The 21661-nt window shown below is 45.4% G+C and overlaps 1 protein-coding gene across 1 annotated transcript in view; it reads left to right on the forward strand.

Moving 5' to 3' along the window:
- Positions 1-9173, forward strand: part of LAS1L (LAS1 like ribosome biogenesis factor) — a 109292-nt gene extending 100119 nt beyond the window's left edge. The window contains exons 12-13 of the mRNA XM_082263603.1: positions 7991-8141; positions 8928-9173. Of these exons, the coding sequence (XP_082119729.1) occupies positions 7991-8141; positions 8928-9012 (236 nt within the window). The 3' untranslated portion in view covers positions 9013-9173. The remainder of the gene's footprint in view (positions 1-7990; positions 8142-8927) is intronic.
- Positions 9174-21661: the final 12488 nt, after the last annotated feature.

A 21661-nucleotide genomic window follows, 5' to 3' on the forward strand; every position in this document is an offset into this window, starting at 1 on the left:
AACCCCCAAACATTTTATATATTTTTTTTAGCAAAGACCCTACAGAATAAAATGGCGATTGTTGTAATATTTTATGTCACACTGTATTTGCGCAGCAGTCTTTCAAACGCAATTAATAAACTTTAATGAATAAAAAAAAAAATGTAACAGTAAATTTATCCCAATTTTTTTTTGTTACACAGAGAATCGTGAGAGAATCGTGATCTTTATTCCAAGCTAAAAAATCGTGATTCTCATTTTGACCAGAATCGTGCAGCTCTAGTTGTATTTCTAGTAAGAAAAAGAACCATATCGCCAAAATAAACAGAAAAGACAGACAACTAGTGTTGCGTGTTTTCTGATTTTTGCCGTAAAACACCACAAAGACTCAATTAAAACTACCACATTGTGTATTTCTGAGATGCCGCCAAACCAGGCATAAAGTCAGAGTCAAGGTGATATCAACTAAAAAATAGACAGCAGAAGGTAAGCTTTATATAAGCATAGCTTGGACTCCAGATACTAAACTTTCCTCCACCAGAGGAGAACCAGGGTAGTTCCAAACAATGGAGGTCTAAGGTGGGTGTATACACCACATTAGTAGCAGCTGTTACCCTACCTTTGTATGTATGAGTAGGTGTAGTTATCCCACACACCCACAGGTGGGAATCCAAGCCTCCTAGCATCTAAGGTCTTAATTGATCTCCAGGTCTGTGCTCGTTAAATCAGCCTTTAGGAAGGGCTGGACACAATTTTAGCTTGGAAGCAATCGGACACCCGAAGCAACCATTGACTACAGGTTACTAAATGTAGCTCTTTGATGATTTTTTGGGGTTTAAAAAAACTTCTATACAGAGTTGCAGAAAACAATACATCTAGTTCATCACGGAGTGGGCAGTAGCTCAAACCACCAGGGGTCCCAATTAACTCTAAAGCTCTGTTTCCACTAGTGCGACTTGTCATGTGACCTTCCCTGGTCCTCTGTAACTTAAGGTTGCAGCGACTTTGGAAAGGTGCCTGCACTACTTTGCTACGACCTAGTCGAGTGCAATATCAGATCAAAATTGCACTAAAAGGTGCATCAAAGTCGCACAGCAATCGCTCGACTTTGGCGTTTTGCACTAGCGGAAACGTAGCCTTACACAACAACTGATCTAACGGTAGTGTAAGGATGAAAACAATAGGTTGCCGCTTGTTAAGTTGTTACACATTGCGTGTTAAACATGGCGAGGAAATCCATAAGAACCAAAGGTTCCTCAAGGGTACTCCTTACTGTGTCTCTTCACCATATGTGGAGAGAATTTAGGATGCAGGCTCTTTGGAGATGCGTGCCAGAATCATAGCAGCTGGCCAAATATGTTCAGATTATCTGGCGTGCAATGCTGACAAGGGGAAGAAAAACAGTGGAAATACCCATGTAACCTTCAGGTTACTGATCTCCACCTTACATTCTAATTGATTAACCCTTTAGGAATGTCCAAGTTGTTCAGTGGCAGCAATAGCCTGCAAGAGACTCTGTGTCTAACAGGTGTCACTAGAATTACCCATATCGATGTGCAAATAGGGTTTATAGTGAGGAACTGGCAACTTAAAGTTGCAATGACCACAGCATCTCCTGATTTTAAGAGGATGTGGACCTGGTCTAGCTGAAGCTTCTGGGTTACTTAACCCCAGTGCTAAAGGGAAAGATCGTAGTACCCTCAGAGCCGGTCCACACTAGCGCGACTTGTCAGCCTGACAAGTCGCGCTCTCTCGCGGTCCATTGACCGCTACAGGACCCGTTTTAATAGGAGCGACACAAGTCGCTCCGACTTAGAAAAAGGGTCCTGTACTACTTCGGGGCGACCTCGGAGCGACTTGCATAGACTTCCATTATGTGAAGTCCCTGCAAGTCGTTCCGAAGTCGTGGTGCATCTCAAAAGTCGTCCCGAAGTAGTACAGAGTCGTGTCGCCCCAGTGTGAACCGACTCTCAAGGGAGGGAGTACTATGACAAGCCCAAGAACCCACCTTGCTGCTATCGGATACTGCTGCTAAGCTCCCCAGGTAAAAGGAAGTACACACCGCTGTTAAGAATCTATTAGGAATTTATGGGACTTTTAAGGTGAAAACCTACAAATAAATGATCATTTATTTGTAGGTTTGCACCATAAAAGTCCCATAACAAATTCCTAGTCTATTCTTACCAATAACGTGGTGCTTATGAAGTTTATCTCCGGCAACCATTTAAAATTTTACACACCACTGTTGTTTCCCCCCCTTTTTACCACAGCCCTAGGGCTTGTTTTTCTATCCTGAACACAGGGAAAGGAGGCATTTTAACCCTGAGGCCTCTTCACCTGCCAGTTTAATACAGGTGTAACAAAGAGGCTTTGTATACGATCTAGACAATCTATCCCCGCAGTTAGCACATCTCTTAGAGGAGCTAATGCTAGCTGCAATAGGGGGTGCACATCTCTTAGAGGGGCTAGTGCTAGCTGCAATAGGGGGTGATATAAGAGGCCTCCTGGGTCCCGACAGGGACTTCTGCAAGGGAAGAGAAGATTACTAACTGATCCCTCTTCCTACAATAACTTGGAAACCTAGGCTACATTACCTAGGGGAAACATGGGGGTCACCAGGGCCTAATGGTAGACATCGGTACCCCCCCCCCCCCCTTTGCAGACAAGGAAAAAAATGGCCTTACCGGGATCCGGTCTGCTTTTAATGGTAGCCACCCTGAGCGACTGTTCCTCTTCCATGAGGCGAGTAGCAGCGGGTTTTGTTTCCTTGGCAGTCCTCCCGTATTTCAGGGTTGAAGACTCTGCCATATTACCGCCAAGCGGTTTTCAGCGTCTCCTCCATATACTCTCTTCCTTATCGCACTGCGCATGCTCTGCTTCCAAACGGACTTCCGGTCTTCAAAGCGAGGCTTGAGGTGCGCTGCGGCGGACTTTTTGAAATCTGAAGACGCTGAGACATCCAGGAAGACTGAAGGAGAGACCCCTGCAAGCTGTCAGGGCCCAGACATGGAGGAACCACCAAATAGGAACGACTGCCTGGGGCTTTGGGGACGACCTGTAAGAAGCCTGAGGAGGCGGCAGGTAGGGAGAAGCCTTCACTGGCCCGACCGAACCTGGCTTACAGGTGGACCCATCAACACACACTGTTTCGGGTCAGAGAAAATAACAAATGTTTCGCTGTAGGAAGAAACACAATCTAAACTGAGGAACGAGGGGAAGGGTGGGGCCTTTTAACAAGCTGTAAATTGATTGTGTTTCCTGTGGGGAGGAGTCTGTCATCTCTCATATGTTGGCTGTCCTGGAAGGTGTAGAGAGAAAACCTGTTCCTGTATTTAAATAAAATCTAAGATCTGAATACTGAAAGAATGTTATCTCCACTTTTCATGTTCCTGATATGTCCCTATTGTACCATGTGTTTTGTATGAAAAAGTATCCTGTTCTTTGTATTGCTTCCATTATATGAAATGCCCTGTGTCCCTCTGCTTTCCCATTAAAAACAGACTATACTTGGCATGAGAGCACAGTTTGGTAATTTTTCTGACTGTTTTGCTCTTTCATCTCTGCTAGCTCTCTGTTCTCAGCTGCATAAGGAGCTCAGAGGGTATGTGATCACTTTTTTAAATAGGGGGAAAAGTTATTTAAAAAAAAAAAAAAAAACATGTATACACAAATGTTTTGCCTTTCACTACTATTTAAAAACTAGAGTGAGTTGCATTACAAGGGGAGGGTTCTCATATACTTTAACATTTGCAAACTGCATGCCATATTGTCTTTGTAAAGCATTGTTCTGCTAAATATAGGAGTAGTAACCTAAGGTCATACTCCTATACAACACTGAAGGTTCAATTTTATAGACTCAACACATTCATTGTGAAGATTAACCTTTTTGGAGTTTAGCACATCTGACCTATAGCAGCCAAGCAAAAAAAAAAAAAAACTGACAAAAAGGGGAATTTTGACACATCTGCAAAGTCCATACCTTGGAATACAGTGCAGAACATAAGACTTGACCTAGGCCATAGACCATTGACCATGGATTATATGCTGCAACCTTCAAGTGATTGATTCAACACCGGCAAAAGCTTTGCTGGAAACACTACCCTACTCCTTCAGACTCCAGTTTTGTAGTGAAAAAACAGAGGGATGTGTCCTGCACTGTACTCCCCAAGATATGGAATTTACAGGAATGTCAAAACTCTGATTATCCTAAAGTAATTGTAAAGTCTCGTTTAAAAAAAACAAAAAAAAAAACCTGTTATGCTTACCTGCTCTGTGCAGTTGGTTTTGCCCAGAGCAGCCTGGATCCTCCTCTTCTTGGGTCACTCTTCGGCTCTCCTGGTCCCTCCCTCCCATTGAGTGCCTACACAGCAAGCAGCTTGTTATAAGGGGACCCGGGCCGAATCACAGCTCCGTGTGTCCATTCAGACATGGAGCCACGACCCCCCCCTCCTTATTGGCTGAATGATTTAGATTGGCTGAGACAGCAGCGCAGCGTGATTGGCTCCTGCTGCTGTCAATGTAAGGGTAATGTGTTAGGAAGGAAAGGATGCCTCATTGTTTTATTTTTGGGGGGTGTCTGAGTTCAACCATCTGTGTAGGTTGATAATTTCCTTTCCATCAAAGTGAAACAATTATGCAGCAGGTTAGTCCATTTTGCTGAAATTTCATTACAGCAACTCAACATGGTACTCAGTTTGTATGGCTCCCTATGTGCTTGTATGCATACCTGACAGTGTAAGGGTATGCTCCTAATGAGACAACGAATGCTGTCCTGGGGTATTTTCTCCCAGATCTGGACCAATGCATCACTGAGCTCCTAAACAGAATGAGGTGCAACCTGGTGGTGTCGGATGGACCAAAACCTAATATCCCAGAGGTGTTTATTGGATTTAGGTCAGGCAAGCGTGGGGCCCATTCAATGGTATCAATTCCTTCATTCTCCAGGAACTGGCTGCATACTCTCGCCTCATAAGGCCAGGCATTGTTGCGCACAAGGTGGAACCCAGGACCCACTGCACCAGCAGAGGGTTTGACAATGGGTCCAATGATTTAATCCCGATTCCTAATGGCAGTCAGTGCCATTGTCTAGACTGTAGAGTTCTGTGCGTCCCTCCATGCATATGCCTCCCCAGACCATCACTGACCCACCACCAAACTGGTCGTGCTGAACAATGTTACAGACTGCATAACGTTCTCCGCGGCTTTGCCAGACCCTTTCACGCCTGTCACGTGCTCAGGATGAATTTTCTCTCATCTGTTAAAAGCACAGGGCACCAGTGGCAGACCTGCAATATCTGGTGTTCAATGGCAAATGCCAATCGAGCTCCACAGTGCTGGGCATTGAGCACAAGGCTCACTAGAGGACGTTGGGCCCTCAGGCCACCCTCATGAAGTCTGTCTCTGACCAAACAATCCGAAACAGTCACACCAGTGGCCTGCTGGAGGTCATTTGGCAGTGCTCATCCTGTTCCTCCCTGAACAAAGGAGCAGATACCGGTTCTGCTGATGGGTTAAGGACCGTCTATGACCCGTTCAGCTCTCCTGGAGTAACTGCCTATCTCCTGGAATCTCCTCCATGCTCTTGACACTGTACTGGGAGACACAGCAAACCTCCTGGCAATAGCACGTATTAAAGTACCATCCTGTAGGAGTTGGACTGCCTGTGCAACCTCCTATAGGATCCAGGTATCACCTCATGCTATCAGTAGTGACATTGACCCTAGCCAAATGCAAAACCAGTGAAAAACATTCAAGAGTAGGGAAATTTTTTTTTTTTTTTCAGTGGCCTCAACCCCAAAAACTGGAATGGTTTTACAGGTGGTCTCAATGTTGCCCATCTAGTGCACCTTTTAATTCATCAAAACCAAAGCAGCTGAAACTGAATTACAACCCTCTCTGCTACTTAACTGACCAGATCAATATCCCATGAGTTTAATTGACTTGATACTATACTCTGACAAAAAAGTGTTCCTTTAGTTTTTTTGAGCAGTGTATTTTGTGTAGGGGGACTAATTCTTTTATTAACAAGAGGTGGGGATCTCCTCTGAGAATGCCCATGTAAACGGGCACCAGAATGTTTCAGTGATTTTCTCGTACTTTAATCTTGCTATGTCTCACAAGATTGAAAACGGCCCAGATCCATGTAAAAGTGAATAGGCTGCCTGTAGAGGAAACATTTCTCTGTTCTCCCTGTGAGAACTGAAGTTCTCCGCTTCATAAACGGTGCCAGATGAGATAATTTTCCTCTGAGAACTGCCGAGAAGCGATTTGAAAGAATTTCTAAGTTTTTTTTATAAATGTACACCTTTTGATAATATGCCCACCTCCTGGAGAGTGTCCTTCACTTGTCTGGATGTTGTGAATAGGTTTTTCTTTACCATAGAGATGATCCTGCGATCATTCATCACTGTTGTCTTCTGTGGACGTCCAGGAATTTTTATGTTGCCGCGCTCACCAGTGCATTCCTCTTTCCTCAGAATGTTGTACCAAACTGTTGATTTGGCCACTCCTAATGTTGCGGCTATCTCTCTGATGGACTGGTTTTCGTTTTTGAAGCCCTACAATGGCCTGTTTCACTTGCATGGACAGCTCCTTTGAAGGCATGTTGTAGGTTCACAGGAAAATATTCCAAATGCAAATACCACACTTGGAATCAACTCCAGAACATTTTACCTGCTTTAATTGATAAAATAACAAAAGAGAGTAGCACACAGCTGGCCATGAAACTGCTTTTGATTTAATTGTCCAATTACTTTTGGTCCCTTGAAAAAAGGGGAATGGCTTTTCTTAAGAGCTGTAATTCCTAAACCCTTCCTTGGATTTGGATGTACATACCCTCAAATTAAATTAAAATGGGGAGTGTGCACTTTCAGGCCATATCCATTATTAGACTATAGCCTGAATATGTTTTGGTAAATACCTTAAACTAAAATTGTGCTTGTGTCCAAGTATATACAGTATTGTGTAAAAAAGTCTGGTGCGCTACTAAATGGCAATAAAATGAACAATGTCAATCATGCATACAAAATAGTGTACAAACAATTTGAAACAAATGAAAATGTGAGTGAACAAAGTCTCTGGTTACTCTTGCAAATCAATATAATGTGTTTTCCGTGAACAACTCCACCAGAAAAAAGCTAAATAGATGAATGTGCAAATGAAGTCCAGTATTCATGTAAATTCCAAGAATAATCACTGGTGGCCGTGAGAAAACCAAGTGCTGCTGCAAATCAATGAACGTGACATAAAAATCCCATCACCTGGTGAATTCACCACTTACCAGCTTTAAGTAGATTTAGGGCAGATAGACAGAATATGAATCCAAAGGGACCTCTGTAGATAACCAAAAGGGAGTGCTGTGTTGAAATCCACCCTCGTGTGTGACAGGGGAGGGGGGGGGGGGGGGTCTGCTTACCAGATTCCAACACAGCACTCCCTTTTGGTTATCTACAGAGGTCCCTTTGGATTCATATTCTGTCTATCTGCCCTAAATCTACTTCAAGCTGGTAAGCGGTGAATTCACCAGGTGATGGGATTTTTATGTCACGTTCGTTGATTTGCAGCAACACTTGGTTTTCTCACGGCCACCAGTGATTATTCTTGGAATTTACATGAATACTGGACTTTATTTGCACATTCATCTATTTAGCTTTTTTCTGGTGGAGTTGATCACGGAAAACACATTATCTTGATTTGCAAGAGTAACCAGAGACTTTGTTCACTCACATTTTCATTTGTTTCAAATTGTTTGTACACTATTTTGTATGCATGATTGACATTGTTCATTTTATTGCCATTTAGTAGCGCACCAGACTTTTTTTTTTTTTTACACTTTCATTTATACACCTTTTGGTAGCAGCACGCTCACATTTATCAGCGCACTTTTTCATTCATATATATGCAGTATTGGCCTAACTGTATGTGTGTATAAAATAGTGAAAGGAGTGTTAGTCCACTTTAACATTGGATGGGAAACAAATATGACAGAGCGCATTGCTATTTATTTTTGCAGAATTTGAAAAGTGGCATGAGTACCCACTAGGACTGGTGCCAGGGCAGACGCAGGACCCCAGCTGCCTTCTGATTAATAGCTACTCAATGATGTCTGTCTTGGAACAACAGGAGTCTGAGTCCAGGAAGAATGGACAGAGCATTGCAATTTGGTAAGCAGCAAACATGCAGTCTTTCCTTCTTTTTTTTTTTTTTTTGTACTCTGGTCCATTAGTATGTATATTTGTGGATTGCGCTGTTCCTCCTTTGCTTTTTTCACTACTCCTAAATCCACCACAAGTACATGTTGTTCCTAAAAACAAAGAAAATTGATGTGTAAAATAAATCTGCATTATGGATCTTTACTATGACTGATAGCAATACCCTGTGCTGCATGTAGTAGATCTTTCCCTCCAAAAGTGCTGTAATAAGTTTATAAATATGGCTAGGATTCGGTTTTCCACTGAAGCAAATAAAAACTGTGCTGAATCAGGTCAACAAGTGCACAGAAAAAAGGGGTAGTTAAAATACCTAGCACATCGCTATTATATAGATGTTTTTTTTTTTTTCTTGTTTAGCAGCATATGATCTTAACCTCCTAGCTGTCCGTGTAACACATATAGGCGGCAGCAGGGAAAGTGGTCTTTAATGCCCAGCCGCCACACACATGCGATTATGACTGAGGTTGTGTCACTGTGTGCTCCCAGCTCACGACCGCTCTCGGTCATGTTAGGAGCCAGTGGGATGGGCTCCTGATAGTGTGACGCCTGTGGAAGCCTGTCACTGGGGTCACATGATAGAGAAGCTGTTCTGCCTACAGCCAGTAAAGCTCACCTGAAGGACACTGCCAGGAGGTTGTGCGTGAAGGGATTATCTAGGTTTTTATTTCCATTTTATTTATTTTTCCTCAGTTAAGAGAAATGTACATGACATTATTTTTTTTTGTTTTTCGCTTGCAGCACCCAGAATATGCCATCATCTGAAAATATGTTCTGGAGTCAGAGTGAATTGGATCGTATCATAGCTGGAGTTCGACTCTTCTGAAGGTCTTTATTCAGACCTGCTGCTTCTAAACAGAGCCCTTTATAGCCTGGCTTTTCAATGCAGATCAACCTGGGCATTGGCTGTGACCGATGGGCAGCAAGAATTACTTCTTTCATGAACTATGTTCAAAGCTTCTTTTTTTTTTTTTTTTTTTTTTTTTTTTTTTTCCCTTAGTATAGCAATTTAGTTGTGTTGTATAGATTTCTTAATTCTCATTCACAAATGTCTGTGAAACCTTGTTTTGTGCTCTAAAACCTTGTTAAATACATATGTTGTATAAATAGTCAGTGTTTGTGTTGGTACTTTATAGCTAAGCATTGTTTTGACAAGTTGTGACTGCAGACTATAACCCTAAGATATTTAATGTTTTATTTTTTATATATATACACAAAATATTAATAATATATATATATATATATATATATATATATATATATATATATATATATATATATATATATATATATATATATATATACACACACACAAAATATTATATAGATTCTTATTTTTTTTAAAAACTGTAGCTCAAAGGAATGCATTTAGAAATTGTGGAAATGAAATATTGCAGCCCTTTCAGAAAAAAAAAATATGACCTCTGGCAGGTTACAGGTCAGCCTCTACAGAAGGCATGTGCATTACACTATTCCTTTTTAAAGGGGAAAAAAAACTATATTCTGAGCGCCTTTTTTTTTTTTTTTTTTTTCTTCTTGTTCATTAAAGGTAGTAGGGAAGGTAGCACAATAATTCACCAATTTTAATGTTGCTCCCCTTTGGCCTGATCTAACTTGTATACATTTTTGATAAATTTGCTCCTGAATACTGGTTTTTGATGTGTCATGTGACTGCAAAGTTTCAGCTCCCCTTCCTCTTCATGGCTGGGAACTCTTCTCCTGGCCAATAAAAATTGGCAACCCTGGGAGCTATGGTAGATTACCTCACAGCTCCCTGAAATTCTCCACCACTGTGCCTGTGCTCCATACACTCAGCACAATGTATATTTCACTCATATTGCACTGTACTATTCATTCTTTTTATACTGTAAAACCATATTTTGTTTGACCAGAATATATGTTACACTGATATTCATGGTGTGACCATAAAAACCTTTTTAAAATACACTCCCTACTTAAACGTATTCTGTATAGTGACTGGACGACTACTGATTTTTTATTTTTTTTTTTTCCTCCCCCAAACACTTTGCAGATCAATGTTTGTTTAACCTCTTGCCGACCGCCGCATGACTATATACGGCGGCGGTCAGCTCCTCCTGGGCAAAGTGACGTATATATACGTCACTCGCCCGCGAGCCAATAGGGGGCGAGCGCGTGCCACTGGAGGCGCTCTCCCGCCCCCGCTCCTTCTCGGACACTCCAGCGCGAGTGACCGGCGGCTTGGATGTCCGCCGGTCACTCGCGATCATCTGCTGGAGAGGGAGAAAGGTAGGCAGCTGATGTAAACAAAGCCGCCTGTCATTCTCCCTGGTGTAACTGCAGAGATCATACAATTCTGCTATTTAGGATCGTATGTCTCTGTGGTTACATGAAAAGCCACGCCCCTTTACAGTAAGAAGCATGCCCCTAGGCACACATTTAACCCCTGCCTCTCCAATAAAGTTAACCCCTTCCCTCCCCAATACCCATTCACATAGGATGGGGGGTGGGATCTGGGGACCCCCACCCGCAGACCCCTCCAACCACAGCCCAGGGTTGTCGGAAAGAGGCCCTTCTCCCATCAACATGGGGACAAGGTGCTTTAAGGTGGGGGGCAGAGCCCTTCCGCCCCAAAGCACCCACCCCCCATGAGGGCATGTGGCCTGGTATGGTTCAGGGGGGGTGCTCGCTCGCCCCCCCCTTTCCTGACCTTCCAGGCTGCATGCTCGGATAAGGGTCTGGTATTGATTTTGGGTGGGGGCCCTAGGCTGTTTTTTTTTTTTTTTATTTTGATGTGGGGTTCCCCTTAAAATCCATAGCAGACCCGAAGCCTCAAGCAAGTTTAAATCAAACTTTTTCCATTAGAAATGTCAGTATTGCTGCAGCAGGCTCCATACATCATACGGATGCGCCACTTTACAGGCACATTAAGACCCCCCCCCCCCCCCCCCCCGGCATGATATTTAAAGGAATTTTTCATTTTTATTGTTTCACTTTAAGCATTATTAAAATCACTACTCATTTAAAAATGATTGTTTGAAACATTTTTTTTTTTTGCATTGGTGCATGTCCCCCAGTACTTGGACCCCCCATACACTTTTTATGGATATAATTTACATATAAGCCTTTAAAATTAGGACATTTGATTTTTCATGTCCGTGTCCTATAGATTTTAAAAGAATTTGCATGTTTGCTAGAACTTTTTCACTGTTCGAGATGTTCTGGTGCAAACCCAACAGGGGGATGTTCGGCCCATCCCTAGCTGTGATGATCTCTTCCTGAAATTTTAGGACTGATCCACTTCTTCCTCATGCTTTGTATAGAACATAAGCGTTCAGCAGAGCCAATTGTAATAAGTATACAGACACTTTTTTGTACCAGCGTCTGGCCTTAAGGGCAATTAAGTACGGCGCCACCATCTGGTTGCTGAAGTCCACCATGTTAAGGTTGCAGTTGTAGACACAGAGGGGCTTCTCAACAACACCAGTCGCAGTTGTAATTTGGACTGTCATATCTGCGTGAATGGAAGACACAACAAAAAACATTCCGTGTGTCCTTCCACTTTATGCAGGCTCTCTCCCCCCGTCTAAGTTGGGCATCTACAAGCCGTTGGGGAAAGCCCCGGTAATTCGATCGCACAATGCCACATGCGCCAATTCCAGAAACAAAAAGGTGACTAAACAGTGGCATGCTTGTGTAATAATTGTCCACGTATAAATGGTACCTCTTTCCGAATAAGGGTGACACCAAGTCCCAAACAATCTTGCCACTGTTCCCTGTAATCTGGACAGTCAGGGGGCTCCAAGCTGCTATCTTTGCCCTTGTAAATCCAGAAATTATTTTTTATACCAGCTGTAAAAATTTTGTTAAGTCAATCACATGCAGGGTCACCCCGAGGACGACAGTTCATTGTCATTGAAATACATGAAGAGCAAGATTTCCTTATAACTAGTCCTGGCCATGGCAGCAATGAATATAGGCATGTGATTAATTGGGTCTGTAGACCAATATGACCGCAACTCACTCTTCTTAGTAACGCCCATGATGAGGGATAGGCCAAGAAAGGTTCTAATTTCGGAAACAGTGATACATCTCCATGCAAATTCCATGGCAAGGGTCAAATTTGGGTTTGCGGCGATAAATTGATTGGAATATAAATTGCTCTGGTCCATAATAGATCTGTATAGATCTTCCATGAAAAACAGCTCATAAAAACCAAGGGGCGTAAAATCCGCTGTTTCCACCTGAATCTCGGGTTGGCCAGTGACTGGGGCAAGTGGGCGCTGCAGAAGTGGTGGGCTCCCAGTCAGGATTTGCTAGTGCATCAGGAAGGACACTATGAGCTCTATGGGCCTGTCTTTGAATTCTTGGTGGCTGTGGGACACTACTTGTGCTAGCCACCGCACCAGCTTGAACTGCACTTATGTGACTAGCCTTGTCAGCAAGTGTTACTGCAGTGCTGGTCTGTCTACGACCAGGATGTACTAGGCCAGTGTTTCTCAACTCCGGTCCTCAGGGCACACTAACAGGCCAGATTTTAAGTATTACCTTGGGGAGATGCAGACTAGAATACTGCAATCACTGAGCAGCAAATAATATCACCTGTGATGTATTTCAGTTTTCTTGCAATCCTGGCCTGTTAGTGTGCCCTGAGGACCGGAGTTGAGAAACCCTGTACTAGGCGACTGGTGCTTGCCAGTTCACCAGAAGGTTGAGTGGCACTAGTACTGACACTCTGCTGCATACAAGAACCATGCTTTTGTTGCACCCAAGCAACAGGGTCAGGTACGCCTGTCTCTAGCAGGGACAACTACTCTGTCGTCAGAGCTATCTGTCAGGGTGCTGCTGCTCTCTGCAGGTTTGAATACTGAGCCTGATTCTGACAGTGAGGCTTCCTCATTGCTCTCATCCGTCATGCTCAGTGTTGTGTAGGCCTCTTCACTAGTGTACTTCTTTTAGACATTTAAATAAGTTTATAGGTACCTAGTGAGACTCCGGTAAAAAAGGCCCTGGTTGTCAGGGACTGTTAGAACCGCTACAAAAAATGTAATGGCTAGCGCTAGCAGAGATCAGGCTTGACTCTTAACGCTGCGGTTTTGTGTGCTGTGTATCGGAAGTGACATTGATCTACTGATACTGAAGTATAGATCTGATCAAAGATATTGATCCGTTTTAGATACTATACTAGTAATGGAGATGTTTAGTGTGTGTGTGTTACTGGCAATCAAAGGGTTAAAATGTATTACTGAATATGTGGCAGGCAATCTGACGCTATCCTGGACACTAACTGGCATCACCAGAGATACTAATACAGTGATCAGTAAAAATCTGTACACTGTACTTAGTGACACAGTGATGGGGAGCTAAAGGATTAACTGGGGAGGCGATCAAGGGTTAATTTTCGACTTACTATGTGTACTGGTGTCAGTGTAGTGCACGTACTCTTTGTCTGATGTGATCTTCTTACACTGGAACTGAAAAGGGCTCCAGGAGAGGAAATCACATAATTTCCTGTACCTTTGTTTATATTACACAGGCACAGGACATTCTGGGATTTGTCAGAACTGATCAGCAGGTCCAGGCTATACATCATTGGCCTGGACCTGTAGATTGATCGGTTCTGAAACAAATCCGATCACCACCAGGTCAGTGGGCGCAAACGACGTACAAGTATGTTGATTGGCGCAGCCCTGCCACCTTACCGCAGTAAATCTGTGGCGGGAAGTTGGCAACTAGTTAAAATTGCATATAAGGTTTAAACTGTTCAACAAAGTCTTTTCATTGCTTGGATGTAGGTCATTACTTGGTCAGCATATTTTAGCAGCTGTGGCCTAAATGGCTATTGTATAAGAGCCTCCTTCTGGCTTGGGAAACTTTGAGAATTTTTCCTCTGAATGTTTTCACTGGGTGTATATTTTACATGATTTATCAATTTTCTGTATCAACATCATGACACATCTTTTACATTTTAATGAAAAATATTGGGTTATACTGTATATTGTGTTTTTTTTTGCATTAAAATTCACAAAAGTGTGTTTCTCTATCGCTCATTGACAGACGTAGTCTTCTTGATTCTCAAGAGCTGGGTTATGTTGTCTCCGCAGGAGTAGGACTAGGCAGAAAGACAAAACGTTCTGGCTCCACCTTAGGGGCAGTCCCTGAGGGTATATCCTCCCTCTCTCTGCTACAGGGAATCAGTTTTTTTCTGTCTAGTCAGGAGTAAGGACCTAAGTTCCTTGCTGGGATCTTTTGGTCCTGGCAAGACTTTTTTTCTTTAAGAAAAAGACATTTTTTAGGTAGTTTTCTCCAGTGATTTTTCCTGTGAGATCTTCAAGCAAAAATGCCGGACTGGGCGACACTTGTGGTCACCCCAGCCGGCCTACGAGCGCGCGCAGACCATGGCATTGCGCTTGGTCGGCCGCGACATATTCAAGTAAGTATGCGGGGCCGGGCGACGGGCTGGATGTTGAGATCCAGTGGTCACCCCGGTTTCTGCCTACGAGCGCGTGCAGACCAGTGCGCTGGGTCGGCCGCGACGGAGTCTCAGTAAAGGGACTGACTTTGCGAGTTAAAAGTCTCGCTTGGACGCCAGGTACCAGAGAGTCGAGGCGTCCACAAACCCCCACCCCGGTGGAGAGGGTATTGTGAAGAGAGGGTGCCTGTCGGTTCGGTATGGTGAGTAAACGTTCCCTTTTTTCCTCATTATGAGGCAGTATATATTATGGGCCCCTCCATATATGGTCAGTATATATCTGATACTTACAAGTCCCCCTTGTAATACAGCATGTGTTTGTGGGAAGTGGACTTGGTTCAAGAGCTAACACTACCCAGCAGACTGTAACATTACAGCAGACATAGGAGGTATAATCCTACCTTATGTGCAGTGTATCTCTGTAGATCCATATGTCACCTCTTAGCAGAGTGCAGGTGGATGTGCTGGGAAGACGATATCGGCGGTCCGCCGCCATTTTGCCGTAGACCGAATGCATGTATGTCCTCAGGTCACGCCGGCCGCCATGTTTTTGGAGTCTTATGTCTCTTCTATGGGGGCGGCCATGTTTTGTGAGCCCAGCTACCTCGTGGAGGGCTGGGAACGCCGGAAGGCGTACACAGGGGGCGGAGCCACGCCTTCTGCCCGGGAAAAAGCAAACAGCTCCTTCCAGTCTGTGTAAGACAGACGCTGACTGCAGTTTGTTGGAAACTGCACTGCATCGGTTGGTGAGCCTTGGGGGTCCCTCTCTCTCTCTCTCTGGGATCGAGAAGCAGGTACTCTGAGGGGCGCTATTGCGCTAGGGGGAGACACACAAAAAAAAAAAAAAAAGAAAGAAAAAGTTTTTTTTTTTGTTTTGCTGGCAAAGGTGTCCTGTATTAACATGGACCCTGCCACTCATGTATCTCCTCCGGATCCCCTCGAGGGGTCTGCGGGATCCTCCAGCACCCCATTGACAATTGAATCTTTGTCAGCTATTATGGAAACTTTTGTGTCCCGGGTGGAAGCGGCTTGTCAGGGACAGGGCGCAAGAAAGCGACCCCCGCCTAACCCCCTATTATCTGAAACCTCGGATTCAGACTCTGAGCCTATTTCTGCAGTTGCAGGTACTTCATCTGGTATTGGTGTCTCGGGTCCTGTCTCTTCAGACAGTGAGGAGGATGTTTCGGCATCCGCCATAGCCCGAGAGGAAGCGTTGGTAAACGCACTCATTGTATCTGTTCAAGAGACTTTAAGGTTACAGGGTATTCCATCAGAAATAGCTGAAACTGAGATCCCTTTTGGGACTAAAAAACGCATCAAAGTGGCGAAGGTTTTTCCATTGCCCAAATGTTTTGGCAATCCAATCGAAGAAGAATGGCGTCTGCCAAAACGCACTTTTAATATTTCTAAACGCATTGACAGGCATTATCCGTTTGAGGAAACCCTTATTAAGAAATGGACAGAACCACCTGTGGTGGATTCACCTATTGCTAGATTGAATAAAGCCACGGTTATTCCTTTAGAAGACGCTCCGTCTTTTAAAGATCCAGTGGATCGCAAGATAGAAGCTATGTCTCGCACCATGTTTTCCTTGATTGGATCAGCTTTCAGACCAATAATTGCTATTGGTCTGGTTTCGCAGGCTGTAACTGAATGGACCAAGTGGTTACGCCGGGACTTAGAAGAAGTCCCTCAGGCGGTATCAGTTGGAACAAATGATACAGGGGTTACAGTTTGTATGTGATGCGGCGTTAGACGCCACTCCATTAATGGCGCGAGCATCAGTCTCAGCAGTGGTTCTCAGGCGTACACTGTGGCTAAAAGGTTGGTTAGCCGACCAAGGTTCCAAAAAAGCATTGGCTAATATCCCCTTTTCAGGAGAGCGTCTATTTGGAGCCAACTTAGATGAGATCATTAAGGATCTCACCGGTGGAAAAAGCACCTTTTTACCGCAAAATTTTAAAGGTAGAGGAACTCGTCAAAGACGAGGGCCTTCTTTTTCTGCTCACAAGAGGTTTTTTCGTCCAGCGGGTGAAAAAACGAAGTCCTCCAAAGCTCCTGCAGGAGGCGTCAGGGGTCGTTGGTCGGGCAAGCAAAAGCCCGCCCCCTCCAGACCTGAAGATAAACCATCCAAAGCCTGAAGGTGCGCCCCCACCCATAACTGGGGTGGGGGGACGTCTTCGCCGGTTCCCGGATCCATGGCTTTCCAGAATCCCGGACAAATGGGTTTGCGAAGTCATAAGGTCAGGGTACAAGATCGAGTTTCGATCTCTCCCACCGGCGCGATTCTTCCCTTCCAATATCCGTCTATCCGCAGATCGTTTAGAAGATCTGCGGAGAGCAGTCACAGATTTACTACAACAAGGAGTGGTAGTCCACGTTCCTTGGACAGAACGGTTTCAAGGGTTTTATTCAAACCTGTTTACAATACCCAGGAAAGAGGGCAAAGTGCGTCCAATTCTGGACTTAAGAGCACTCAATTATTTCGTCAACATAAGAAGATTCAGAATGGAGTCCATTCGCACGGTAGCAGCCTTCCTGCATCCAGGGGATGTCCTAGCGTCCATAGACATCAAGGACGCCTATCTTCACATTCCCATTTTCGCAGGACATCAGCGTTTTCTACGCTTTTCCGTAGAGGAGAACCACTATCAGTTTGTGGCGTTACCTTTCGGTCTCGCCACGGCTCCGCGGGTCTTCACAAAGGTGTTGGCCCCAATGTTGGCACTTCTGCGCCAAAGAGGTATATCGATTCTAGGTTACCTAGACGATCTTCTGCTTCATGCAGAGTCTCCTCAGACCTTGCTACAAAACATAGAAATTACTATGATTTCTTTACAGGAATTCGGGTGGCTGGTGAACCAGCAAAAGTCATTTCTGGTTCCCACCCAGAGGCTCGAATATCTGGGTCTAATTCTAGACACAGTCAGGACAAGAGTTTTTCTTCCGGTAGGGAAACTCCGAAAGATTCAATCAGCAGTCCAGTTGTTACTGTCCAACAGCTGGTCTTCCCTTCGGACTTGCATGAGGGTTCTGGGGTTGATGGTGGCTTCATTCGAAGCAGTCCCATTTGCCCAGTCCCATACCCGAATTCTTCAGCAAGAGATTCTTCTCAGATGGAATCGGAATCCGGAATCCCTGGACAATCAGATACGATTGAGCAAACAGACCAGAGAGTCTCTGGTTTGGTGGCTTCGGTCTCCAATGCTCAGCCAGGGAAAGTCATTTCTGCCAATATATTGGACGATAGTGACCACGGATGCCAGTCTATCCGGATGGGGAGGAATTCTTGGTCAGTTATCTGCCCAGGGACTTTGGTCCCCGGAAGAATCCAGGTTACCGATAAATGTATTGGAACTGAGAGCGATCAGACTTTGTCTGATTCACTGGACCGAGCAGCTCCAGGGCAGCCCGGTTCGGATCCAGTCGGACAATGCCACGGCCGTGGCTTATGTCAATCACCAGGGGGGCACCAAGAGTGTCCGAGCGGCCAAAGAAGTGGCTTGCATTCTTCGCTGGGCGGAACGATTTGTTCCAGCAATCTCTGCGGTGTTCATTCCGGGGGTGGAGAATTGGCAGGCAGATTATCTCAGCCGTCAGACCCTGGATCAGGGGGAATGGTCCCTCCATCCAGACGTTTTCCACCAGTTGTGCCTACGGTGGGGCACCCCGGATGTGGATCTGTTGGCTTCACGATTCAACAGGAAAGTTCAGAGATTCGTGGCTCGCTCCCGCGATCCTCTAGCAGAAACCGCAGACGCACTGATCGCCCCGTGGGGGCAATACCAGCTAATATATGCCTTCCCTCCTCTCGCGTTACTGCCAAGACTTCTACGCAGGATAGAGGAGGAAGGAATCCCAGTAATCCTGGTAGCTCCGGACTGGCCTCGTCGAGCTTGGTACGCCGACATGGTCAGACTGGTGGCAGACGTCCCATGGAGACTTCCTCTCAGGGAGGATCTACTGTCTCAGGGACCTATCTTCCATCCTGCTTTACGATCGCTGGCTTTAACGGCCTGGCTATTGAGACCCAGGTGCTGAAGGACAAAGGTTTGTCAGCTTCAGTTATTCCTACTCTAGTTGAAGCAAGGAAAGCGACTTCCAGAAAGATTTATCATCGCACATGGAAGTCCTACATTGCATGGTGTGAACCCTTGGGGTTCCGTCCTCGGTCTTATTCGATTAGTCGAATATTGGCTTTTCTGCAACAAGGGGTTGAGCAGAAACTGGCCTTGAGTACTATCAAGGGTCAGGTCTCAGCATTAGCCATCTTCTTTCAGAAGGCTTTAGCTACTCATTCCTTGGTGCGGAGCTTCATCCAGGGGGTGCGACATCTGGCTCCGCCAGTGCACGCGCCGTTACCCCCCTGGGATCTTAATTTAGTGTTGTCGGTTCTTCAGAAACCTCCCTTTGAAGATATTAGGGAGATTCCTCTACCCACGTTGTCCCAGAAGGTGGCCTTCTTGGTGGCTATTACTTCTGCACGCAGGGTGTCAGAACTGGCCGCATTATCTTGTCGTTCACCATATCTGGTGGTTCATAGAGATAAGGTGGTTCTTCGTCCGAATCCATCCTTCCTACCAAAAGTGGTTTCAGAATTTCATCTGAATGAAGAAATTGTATTACCTTCCCTGTGTCCTAAGCCCAGTCATCCTCGGGAGTTTGCTTTACACTCCTTGGATGTGGTCCGGGCGATCAGGGTATACTTGAAAACGACAGACTCGTTTCGCAAGACGGATTCACTTTTTGTGATCCCGGATGGACCCAAAAAGGGGTTGCCTGCATCTGCCGCGACCATTTCCAGATGGATCAGACAGACGGTAGTGCAGGCTTATTCTATTAAGGGTCGGGAGCCCCCGTTCCCTGTTAAGGCGCACTCCACTCGGGCACTTAGTGCGTCTTGGGCCTTTCGCCATCAGGCGTCAGTGGTCCAGGTGTGCAAGGCGGCTACCTGGTCGTCGGTGCATACCTTTTCTAAACATTATAAAGTTGATGTAATGGCATCGTCTGATGCCTCATTTGGCCGCAAGGTTTTGCAGGCCGCAATTTGAGGAGACCAGTGGTCTACCTCGAGGGTTATTTTCCGTTGGAAAATTTTTCTTTAGTCTCATTCTTTGTTTATAATGAGCCTTTAAAACTTCTAGTTTGGCACCGGTTGGGCCTTCTAGATTGGATTTGATTTTGTCAATCCCACCCCTCATTTGTGGCACTGCTTCTGGATGTCCCAGCTCTTGAGAATCAAGAAGACTACGCACTGCTGTATTTAGGCCTAGGCCGACAAGGCCTAGGCCTAGGGCGGCACTTTGTGGGGGGGCGGCAAAAAAGCCGACCCCCTGCATGAAAACCCCCCCGATTCCGCCGCTGAACCTGAAAGAAAAAAAAAAGCCGCGGCGGCCCGACATGCGCACTGCGCATGTGCCGCCGCCGCCGCTCGGGAAAACCCGAACATGATGTTCGGCTATTCCCGGGCAGGCGGCGCCTGCGCGGTGACGCAATGGCGCGGGGCGGCGCCATTTTTAAATGGAAGGCGCCTCAAGGTAAGTGACTCGGACTCCTCCGCAGCAGATGCCGGTGCTGCGGGCATGGTACAGGATATTCTCCTGTACCATGCCCGCAGCACCTGCATCGGCTGTACTATGCTGCCTATGCTGCCCACAGCCCTGCATCTTTTATATTATGCTGCTCAGTCAAAGTGCCCACAGCCCTGCTGCATCTCTTGTACCATGCTGCCAGTGCCCAGTGCCTACAGCCCTGCTGCATCTCCTGTGCCATGCTGCCAGTGCCCACAGCCTTGCTGCATCTCCTGTATCATGATGCCAGTGCCCACAGCCCTGCATCTCATGTACCATGCTGCCAGTGCCCACAGCCCTGCATCTCCTGTACCATGCTGCCAGTGCCCACAGCCCTGCATCTCCTGTACCATGCTGCCAGTGACCAGTGACCACAGCCCTGCATCTCCTGTACCATGCTGCCAGTGACCAGTGACCACAGCCCTGCATCTCCTGTACCATGCTGCCAGTGCCCACAGCCCTGCATCTCCTGTAACATGCTGCCCAGTGCCCACAGCCCTGCATCTCCTGTACCATGCCTGTACCATGCCCGCAGCACCACATCTCCATGTCTGCAGCCCCTGCACTATGCCTGCAACTACTGCATCTCCTGTACCATGTCCGCAGCCCCTGAACCATGCCAGCAACCCCTGCATCTCCTGTACCATGTCTGCAGCCCCTGCACCATGCCAACAACCCCTGCATCTCATGTACCAGGTCCGCAGCCCCTGCACTATGCCCGCAGCCCTGGCAGATTTTTCCCCTTAATGACCAGGCCATTTTTGCGATTCAGGACTGCGTTACTTTAAAGGACAATTGCGCGGTCGTGCAAAACTGTACCCTAAAAAAATGAATGTCCTTTCTTTCCCACAAATAGAGCTTTCTTTTGGTGGTATTTGATCACCTGTGTGATTTTTATTTATTGCGTTATAAACCAAAAAAGAGCGACAATTCGGAAAAAAAAAATATTGTTTTTCACATTCTGCGATATAACATTCCCCCATAAAAATGTAAAAATCTAATTTTGTCATCCTTTTAGGCCAATTTGTATTCTGCTATATATTTTTGGTCAAAAAAATCCCAATAAGTGTATATTGATTGGTTTGTGCAAAAGTTATCGTGTCTACAAACTAGGGGAAAGATTTATGTCATTTTTATTATTTTATTGTTTTTTTACTAGTAATAGCATCAATCTGCAATTTTTAGTGGGACTGCGACATTGTGGCGCACAGATCGGACCCCGAACTGACATTTTTGACACTTTTGGGGAGACCAGTGACATTACTACAGTAATCAGTGCTAAAAATATGCCCTGTTACTGTAATAATGACACTGGGAGGGAAGGGGGTTAACCCGGGGGTGATCAAAGGGTTAAGTGTGAGCCTAGGTGGTGTTTTCTAACTGTATGGGGGAGGGGCTTGTGAAATGACCATAGAGACCTGTGTTCCTATATAGAAGCATCACAGGCGCTCTGC

The sequence above is a fragment of the Pelophylax lessonae genome (assembly GCF_965119305.1).
Source record: "Pelophylax lessonae genome assembly, chromosome: 7".
NCBI lineage: Eukaryota > Metazoa > Chordata > Amphibia > Anura > Ranidae > Pelophylax > Pelophylax lessonae.